The sequence below is a fragment of the Desarmillaria tabescens genome, assembly GCF_030435595.1.
Source record: "Desarmillaria tabescens strain CCBAS 213 chromosome Unknown EV420scaffold_42, whole genome shotgun sequence".
NCBI classification, from domain to species: Eukaryota; Fungi; Basidiomycota; class Agaricomycetes; order Agaricales; family Physalacriaceae; genus Desarmillaria; species Desarmillaria tabescens.
The window spans coordinates 49547-59516 of record NW_026848341.1 but is presented as its reverse complement, the minus strand read 5'-3'; the positions used below and the strand labels follow the sequence as shown (position 1 = coordinate 59516).

General features: G+C 50.1%; 1 protein-coding gene across 1 annotated transcript; it reads right to left on the bottom strand.

The window, feature by feature from the left end:
* Window positions 1–8986: 8986 nt before the first annotated feature.
* On the bottom strand, window positions 8987–9496 carry EV420DRAFT_1647411 (uncharacterized protein; the record flags this gene model as incomplete). Its single annotated transcript, XM_060478040.1, has 4 exons — window positions 8987–9041; window positions 9112–9317; window positions 9370–9411; window positions 9464–9496. 4 exons carry the CDS (start codon window positions 9494–9496, stop codon window positions 8987–8989), a joined length of 336 nt encoding a protein of 111 aa, XP_060326362.1.
* Between the last annotated feature and the right edge of the window lie 474 nt (window positions 9497–9970).

Here is a 9970-nt window from a genome sequence, read left to right as displayed (position 1 = left end):
TCATTCTGCCTATGATTGATGAATATCCGAAGATATTTTTCAATCTCTTGATTGGCTCGTTCCGTTTGTCCATCGGTTTGCGGGTGATAGGCCATGGACGGGTTCCCTTGGATATGCAATATGTCGTATAATTCCTTCATAAATTTGGATACGAATTGAGGTCCCCTATCCGAAATTACCTTTTGCGGCATGCCATGTTTGGCCCACACATGGTCCCTGAGGATTTTGGCCCATCCCGCAGAGGTTAGCTCGGTGGAGCATGGTACTGGGATTACCTCTTTGGAAAAACGGTCGACTATCATAAGGATGGCGTTATACCCATTTGAATCCGGTAGTTCGCCTATCATGTCGACCGTAATGTGTTCCCATGGTCGAGAGGGTACAATGTGAGGGTGTAAGGGCGCTCGCTTCCTCTGAGTGCTCGTCTTTGTCCGTTGGCATGCCTCACATCCTTTCACGTATTTTTCCACATCCTGCTTCAGCTTCGGCCACCAGTAATCTCGTTGGACTAGTTCCTTGGTCTTTTCGATTCCTGGGTGTCTGGCGGTAATGTGATCATGATGGATGGCTATGAGTTCTCCCCGTAGTTTGGCGTCTCGGGGCACATATAACCGTCCATCATAATACATCAGGCCTTCTTGTTGTGTGACCCCTCTGGGGTGATGAAGCGACGCTTCTATTCCTTTGTCCCATCTGGTCACGTCGCGCAACGCTGCTCGTATCTTTTTATGAACCTCCTCTTCACTGGGCATTAGGAGTGCTCGGAACATCTCCGGTTTTAGGACCACTACTTCGGTGTTGTCATCACTTCCTTGGTCGTGATCTGCCCTCCGGGATAACAGGTCTGCCTTTTTGTTCGCTGTTCCCGGCTTGTGGTGGAGAGTGAAGTGGTATTCCGCGAGCTCCGTTACCCACCGAGCTTGGCGACGGTTGAGTTTTTGAGGCTTTCAGAAATACTGGAGGTTTTGATGGTCTGTCCAGATTTCGAAATCCTGGTATGCCCCCATGAGGTAGTGTCTCCAGTCTTCCAGGGCTAGCATGATGGCCAGCAGTTCCTTGTCGTATATTTCGTAGTTTCGTTCCGTTACCATGAGGGCTTTGGACAAGAATGCTACGGGTCTCCACTTTCCTTCTTGTTCCTGGGATAAGACCGCTCCTATCGCTCCTTCGCTTGCATCCGCTTCTACGCGGTATTTTCCTGTTCGATTTGGTATAGCTAATACCACCTCCTTGGCTAGCTTCCTCTTGATCTCTTGAAACGCGTTCTCCTGGGACGCTCCCCACTTCCATTCCGCTTTGCCCGTAAGCTGGGTCAATGGTCGTACGTGTTTGCTGTAGTCACGTATGAACCTTCGATAAAAGTTGGTGAAACCCAGGAACGATTGTAGTTCCCGTTTCTTTGTCGGCTGGGGCCATTCTGTTATTCCTTTGACTTTGACGGGGTCCATGCAAATTGATCCTTGACTAATGATTACCCCGAGGTATTCGGTTTCTAATACCTCGAATTCGCATTTTTCCGCTTTGAGGAATAAGTTGTTGGCCCTGAGGATGGATAGGACCTCCCGAACAACCTCGCGATGTCTGTCTTCGTCCTTGGTACAGATAAGGATGTCGTCTAGGTATACTGTGACATCCCCCCTTGCGATCTGTTCCTTGAACAAGTCGTTCATCATCCATTGGAAGGTTGCTGGGGAGTTGGTGAGTCCGAAGAACATCACCATGGGTTCGAATAGCCCCCGGTTGGTTCTGAAAGCTGCCTTCCATTCGTCTCCATCTTTGATCCGCACATTGTTATATCCCCATCGTACGTCCAACTTTGTGAAGTACTTGGCGTCTTTGAGTTGATCCATCAATTCTCCGATAAGTGGAAGAGGATACCGATTTTTGATGGTCATTTCATTCAGCTTTCGATAATCTTGTACGGGTCTAAGCTTTCCGTCCTTTTTCTTGACGAAGAAGAACGGGGAGGCCATGGGTGATTTAGAGGGTCTAATCCTCCCTGATTCCAGATTTTCGTCAAGAAATTTATCCAGCTCCTCTTGCTCGGCCGGATTGAGAGGATAGACTTTGCAGTCTAGACTAGCCTGAGCGTTTGGGGTAAGTTCGATAGCGTGGTCCCAAGGTTTATGAGGTGGTAGTTCGTCAAAGTTTTCTTTTGCGAATATGTCTCGGAATTCCCGGTACTGTTCCGGTACTATTTCTTCGAACGTTTTCGCCTCTTTGGCTTGGTTTGCTTTGGCGGCCAGCTCGTTTGCTTTGCTTCCCATGGCTCGTACATGAAGGGCCTCTTCGAAGTCTATTATGAGAATGGTGTCTCCCTCTTCTACTTCCGTTCCCCAGGATTGTTCGGGGTCTTCGTCAGGGAGAAGGAAGGGTATCTTGCGGCAGGAACATCGGGCTAAGGTTACTGTCCCTGTTTTCCAGTCAACGATGGGGTTATGCCGCTTAAGCCAGTCGTGCCCTAGGAACAACGGTACGTTTCCTAGGTCCACGACTGCTAAGTTGATTTTCTCGTGGTGATCTCTGATGGTCATGCGTACCTCCACTATTTCGGTGATATCCCCTCCCTTGTTTCTGCTACCGTCCGCATTGTACACCGCCTGTGCTTTGGGCAGTTTTACAGTGTTCATGTGGTGTTCCTGTACGAAGGTTCGGTTGATGCAACTTCCTGTGCATCCGCTGTCGACTAGAGCGTCAACAGCCCGTACTTGGCCGGTGTCCAGGGTTTCTAGTTGCACGCGGACGTTGACACTCCTCCCTTTTCCTCCTCGAATGTATTGTGGTGGTGCGCGGAGATCTTCCATGTTTTGTAAACACATCTCTCGTTGCCTGTAGGTCTCCTCGGGGAACCCGATGAGGTCTAGTACTAGATCCTCATCTACTTCGATTAGACGTCTGGGGTGCACCCACATCCGGAGGGTAGCGATTTTTCCTTCCATGGTTTTCTCCTGTCGCATCTTTCTTCTTACCCATTCGGCGCTATGGGGTTTCATCCATCCCTTGTCCCATTTGTCTTCGTAATATTCTTCTTCTAGTTCCGTTACCTCATAGTCCTCGGGGTACTCCTCGGTGTGTGTCACCGGGTCTTCCCCTCGTGGTTTGAGGCTTTGTTGATAACTGTAATCGTCTTCCTCATCAGGTACTTCTTCGATTGAAACGTTCTTTTTATTACAAGTATGGGATGCACATAATGGTCCCACCGACCCGCCCACTGGGGAACACGAGCCCCCGGTGCCATTATGTGTTAGTGACGAAGGGGGAAGACGCACCGTGATTGGGGGAGGATGAATAATGTCCCCGGTCGTCTTGACTATTGTTTGCGGGGCAGCGGTTTTCTTGATGGGGATTCGCGTTCCCTTTTGCGGCTCCGCCGTGTTGGGGTAGTTGGCCGCATAGGGCAGGTGTGTACGTTCCACCTTCGGGCGAGGCCCTGCATCGTTCCTCTCCCGCCTGGAGGCGCCTTCGCCCACTACTAGCTCAGCCGCTCTTCCTCCGTTTTCTGCGCCGGTACCTACCCGCCACGGAGCGATGTTGACTTTGATCCCGTGTTTCCCGCCGCCTTGCGCAGCATGCGCCGCTTGTGCTTTCGCACCGGTGGCCAAGGAGCTTGAGTGGGGTTCTTCTTCGAGCACGGTGGAAATCCCCTGTACACCGTCCTTTCTTATATGCGACTTGGTAATTTCATTTTGTGATGACGTGAAAATTTTGTCATTGCCTCGAGGTACTACATGCAGTATATTAGTCCGACCAGCGGGGTTCTGTGACGTACCACTAAATGAAATTGTGTCCTTTGCCGACACGCATTTGTCGCTTATGCCGCCGGCTCGTCTTTTACTTCCTCGACCTTTGACGTGGAGGCTTCCCCTTCTTCATCCTTCAGTACTTGTTGATACATGGCGCGAATCTGGGCTCGCGAGAACTTGGGCTGGTGCTTGACGAGCCACGTACTCTCGTCCTTGGGGCACTTGTTGTCTTGCTTCCGATGACCCTTGTGACCACAGCGGAAGCATCGTCCTTCCTTCCGTAGTCGATCTATTTCCATCGGTTGTCCTTGACCCCCGTACGTGGTGCCTGTTCCTGTCTTCTTATCGCCCTGGGAATTCCCGGAGCTTCCAGCTTTTCCCGTTCCCTTGTTCTGCTGACCCTGTGCTCCTTGACTTCTGCCTGCATCCTCTGCCAATCCCACGCAGTAGTTGTAGTCCATTTGTTCTACTCGGAACTTCCATTCTGCGTAGGTGCGTGGCAACGCCGTCCCAGTAGCGTGTATTGCAGTTTTTACGTTCTTGCGGATTGCTGGTTTGAGTATTTCGATCATGTATTCTTCGTTGTGGCGCTTTCCGGACTCTTTTGCTAGTCGTTCAAAGTCACGGAAAAATTCCTTTGCCGATTTGTACGTGTTTTGGCGGATACGCTTGAACTCCTGTAATTTGAGTTCTACTTCCGCATCGGTTCGGAACTGGTCTTCAATGATCTGTCTGAATACGTGCCATGCGGGATATCGCAGGTATCCGCATGTCTCGTCGTAGTATTCGTCCCTAGCGTGATTCCACCAGTGTAAGGCCTTGTTGGTAAGTCGGAACGTGCAGAACACGACTCGGTTAGGGCTTTGCCTGTGCGCGTTCATAGTGAACTGTTGGGGAAATACGTTGAAATAGTCTTCACACTGGTTGAGGAATCGATCCACATCGCTGGATTCCCCCTTGAACTTTTCGGGGGGATCCGCGAGCTGTGGTTTCACCTGCGCCCACGGGTTGGTGTTGGCCACTCCTACTATGAACGGTGGTGGCGTGTTGGGTGGCTGGACAGGGTCTGCGGGAATAGGAATTGCCGCGGGTCTCGGTAGTGATCGTAATGCGGGGTTGTGATGAGGAGACAGGGGACCTTGTGGCGCCGGGGCTGGTGCTGCGGGTTGAGCTGGTGCCGCAGCTGCGGCGCCTGCGCTTCCTGGGGTTCCTGCGGCTGCAAACAGTCGGCTAGGGTCGACGTACCCTGTTCTCCGGAGGATCGATAGGTGACTTAAATCTACCGTGCTTCCGCTTGTTTCTGATGGATCGGGTACTTGGTATCGTTCCCCGGGGTCCGTGTAGTCGTCCGGGTGTACTTGGTTCCATAGAATGTTTGTGTGAAAAACGGTCTCTCGGTAGATCACCTGGGCCCCAACTTGGGAGTTCTTTTCCTTTTGGAAGTACCTTCCTTGCGGCGAGCTGTTCCAAGACAGCTCCCGTGGTAACTTCTTTTCAGTCCATCGCAACATTTCCAAATAAGTCATATTTTCTAGCTCGGCCTCAGTAGGCTCCCGAGCTAGATCCTTCCACGAATTCGGGGATAATATCCTCCTCTCCGTATTCTCCGACCCTATGCTGCTGCTGTAAGTCGAAGTCCGCCCTATTCCAGGGTTCTCGTAGATTTCGCCTTCTTCTAAGTCCGATAGGTCGGACTCGCTCGAAAGGCTCCGTGCTTCCTGTGACGATACGGTTCCAGTTTCTGATGATTCGGGCCCACTCATTGACCCTGAGGATGACCTGATCAAAGTCGGGTCTTCGGGGTCGGTCCCATACCCAAGGTGCGATGAAGGGAACGGGGGCCGCAAGGGGGTGTTCGGCCGCGAGTGGGTAGATGGCGTAGGGGACGACGGATGCGGGGGGTTCGATTCCCTCGTACATTCTCCATGCGTCGGCGTAGTCCTGTGTGCGTCTGCATATATCGCAGCTGGCGTCGGCGTCATATGTGGGCTCGCACTGGTCGAGCTCGGTAGTGGCTTCCCCGGCCCTATCGTTGATGATGATCGGGGTGTTTGGTCGTGTGACGAGGTTAAGGTAGCTGCCTTCATCGTCTGAGGAGTCACTGCGGGCGTAGTGGTAGCCCCACGTTTCCCCTCTTGAATCGAGGCGGGGAGGGGACCAGTTGTTGCGCGGCCCTGGGAGCTCGTCGCTGTCGTCATCCTCCTCTGCATCGCTGTCTTCCTCATCTGAACTGCTTCCAGTTCCATTTTCAGCCTCTCTTCTTTCTCCCAGATGATATCTAAGCCCTCTTTGATAGAGGCGCTGTCCGTCTGAATCATATCCAGGGTTGGCGGCTGAGTTTTCGGTTGAGGTGGGGGAAGGGGCGTCCCAGGGGTTACTTCTTTCATCTTCCCCTTCGTCTTCTTCCTCGGTAATGGGAGAGAGAATACGCTGGTCCACCCCTTGCTCGTAGACTCCTCGCTCTTCTTCTTCTTCAACGACTAGGCCTCTTTGTGCGGGCCATCCTTCCACCTCGGTGTTGGACTCACAGGACTCGCTTGTGTCGGAGTCTTCTGTGATCCACTCGTCGTCTGTGATGTAAATGAAGTGGATGATAGGTCGGTCATCGACGTAGTCGGGAGGGGGTGTGTTCGGTCGTCTAGCCTCCGGGTTGGGGGCTTCGACGGGGATAGTTTCTTCGGAGACTGGCTCCTCATTTCGTCGGTATTCGTATCCATATAGGAATGCGAGATAGGCTATGGCTACAAAGCCTTGTAGTCCAAAGAGGTTGGTGAGATATTGTTCGATGGGGTTCATTCGTTACTGTTCGTCAACGTGGTTGTTGATGAAGAGTAAGAAAGTCTCGAACTAATTGTTAGCGACCGATACAACAAACAAGATCAAACAACTAAGCGTGACTCGCACTTCGGTCAGGCGCTTTATGTTGTCCGCAGGTTTGCGTTAAGGGAGCTATCGCTTAGTTGAGCGAGAGTGAGTTCAGACTAAGTTATCGGGTGAATTAACTTTAGTTCGAGACTGAGGTTTAAGACCTGCAGTCGAGCTACTTAAATACAGTTTGGGTCGTGCTAAATATACTACAGGTGTCCGCAACGGTGCGTTAAACACACGATACCCGCATGGTGAATGCGATCAAGTCCGGAAAATTAGCATAGCAGGATTATGATGAAGGCGATAAGATAAAATAAATCGTGAAATCGTAATACTCCAAGTCATCCCTGAAGCCTGGTCAAGGCTATACCTCCGATGTTTATTTGTCCCGTGCCTGCCCAGAAATCAACTTGAAGTTTGGAGGATTCGCTGGTGCGCATATTTGCTTTTCTTGCATTTACTAAACCCCGCAATGTTCTAGGCAATGTCCGCGCTCAGCGGGAAGGGGGAAGAGCAGAATTAATTTATGTATGTGTCTGAAACTCGGCTCACATGCAATATGACGCGGAGACCTCATTCAGCCTTTGATCTTTTTTTCAGATCTTCCGATTTCCAGATGTCTCGAAATTCAAGACACAATATTTGCTTACCTGTAAACAACCACGGCCAAATTATGCTCGTCTTCCCCAGGCTCTAGTCGGCCTATGCACGAATGCTTTAAATATGAGATTCTTCCCTTTCTCTCATCATCCCACTCGTCCGAACGGAGGGGTGTGCAGTCGGCCTGGCTTCTATTGAGGCTGCTCTGTGTGAAGCTCAATGTTTGGATGCATTGGATTCGATTCGATCGGTGGCTCAGTACAAGCGGGATGCGTACCATTTTTGGGACACAGCCATTTCTTCCCCTTGTGTAGCTTCGGTTCTCTCCCTCTTGTCGTTGTTTCAGATGTGTTGGGCCGTTCTTTGCACCTCTATGCCTCATCGTTTACTAAGTCCGAGTTGGGGCGGTTTTGGCCTCATGACCGCCATCACCTTTTCGGATTGTTCGATGATAACCTCTAACCTCTCTCTCACCACCACGAAGACGATGGCAAGCTCGCTGCAGAGCGTGGTGAGTCTATATTTCTGTCGATGATTTTACTACTTCTTACCTTGTACAGGCTTTTTCGTTGAGCTCATCTTCGACAGGAATCCAATGGTATGCCAACTGTGCAATGCTGGACACGATTTTCGCTAACATTTTATTAGAGCACGCTAACGATTATCGGCACTTGCTACTGCACTGAACGTCATTGTCTCAGTAAGTATACGGTAAAGTATGATTTAACTTATTCTCTGCTGAATTCTGTGTTTTTTTTTTTTTGGTAGCCTATTATCAACGCTCTACAGAGAAAAGTGCAGTCGGGAGGGCAGCATGCGGTGAGTGTAGAAGAGAGATACACATGCAGTGCTGAAGGAGGATGTGCGTGGAAGCAGAATGTCGAGCACAGGTTCGCGGAGAGGAGTGTGTGCAGGAGGGAGGACTCTTCGTCGAGGGGGATTCAATGTACGTTATGCCAACATTTTATTTGGAAATGCCAACGACTTCAGGTTCTTACTATTGCAGTAATGTCCGCATGGTAAGCTAATAATCACTCTGTTCTGCGCTAACTCATGTTTTTTTTATGCAGCCCATTTATCCTCAGCATGGGTCATTTCATTAGAGGATGGACTCGACAAAGCTCCAGGTCCATAATCGACGTTGTATTTTCATTGTACCAGCTGAAACGCCCTTTGATACCCTCAAACTCAAGACCAAGGCGTTGCGTGCCGGCTTGTACAAGATCTATGGCTTCGGAGGGTTCGAATTTGACAAGACTGCGCGCGCTAAGGGGCGTAGTTGACGTTACATTTCCTTTGTACTGTCTGACATATGTCTCTTCACCCCCTCAGGGCTGGATATTCTTAGCTCTCTCATTCGCACACTGGTCTTCTGAAAAGACGCATTGCAGAGTTGGAGAATGAAGTGGTCATGTTAAAGGGTATTCCCCAAGTCAAGCATCAGTGAGTCAGTGAGTTTAATAATGGCACTCTCTTTGGGATCAGCTCGGTTTTTCCTCTTAGGGGGCGTGCTCTTCCCCATGTGATGTCACCCTTTAACAGAGTCCTAAGTCCACTTCCGCGGATCAATGCTGCTCAAGCCGAGGTCGTCCGACGCTGTGAGTCCATTGTTGAGGAGTTCAGAAGAGGTGCCGTTACCAAGTCCCGACCTGGATCACGCGATCATGTCGAGCAGGCTGAGGGAGAACCTCACAGATATTCACTTCAAGTTCATGGGGGGTTGTTACGCGTTATGTGAATATTCGGTCATAATAGTATATACAAGGCAAATGAGACTACTCAAAAGGTTCCTTGTCCAACGTCGCAAAGAGTTGGTCAATGGTATCCATGCTGTTCTTGATCATTTCCCACTTGAAAACAGTGAGTAAGGTGGCACAAGGACCCAAGATGAGGGACGAACCTGTTGCAGTGAAAGAGAAATGCCCTTTTGCCTGGCTTTTCGTCTCCCTTTTGCCCATAGAACTCCCTTATATCGAGCAGTGGAATGCTTTTGAAGCTTTGCACAGTCAAGCGCTTCTTCTTTCCAAGGTCAATGTATTTATCGCCATCGAATGTCTCGTGCACAACAATTTCGGCATCAGACTGCGAGTTGTTGAGCATCTTCTTCTGTCCAGTATGCACGTTAACCTTAGTTAGGCCATATCAGTAGGCAGCGCACCTTCGCCTTGGTTTTGGTTTCAATAGGCTCATTTTTGTCTCTCTGGAAATTATAAATTACCAACATGAGTCAACTTTCAATGGCGTGCTCGTACTTTACTATGTGATGCACTGGTGTCCCCCTTCATGGTAGATAGCGCGTCCTTATCATTTGAATTTTCATTCTTCTTCATCTCATTACTCAACTACTGCATATGCAGATGAAGAGACGCGATGTCAAACCTTGGTACGTTTCAGTTTGGGCTCAGCATCAGACGTGTCGTCAATGAAAACTATGTCCTCGCTGGACTCAGCTACCTTTCGCTTGACCATTGGGTTTGTGAGGACAATGAAGAAGTTTTATTGAAGCTTGAAGTTCAAGTTGCCCGGGCGAGACTTGAAATCGCAGGATCACGTGTTTTTCCCGTTCCAGCCGGGCCGGCCGTGCTAATACTGCAGCTCCGTGAGCGTTTTGGCCATCAGACGTTGTATCGTTGGCTCTTGCTCTGATAACGCTTGCCCTCCTCCTTGTGCTGCTGTGTAAAGACCTTATTCTTCTAGGTTTTGTCAATCCTTTTGGCTTGCATTCGATACATCTTCTACCTCCGAGTCTCCGAGTCAAG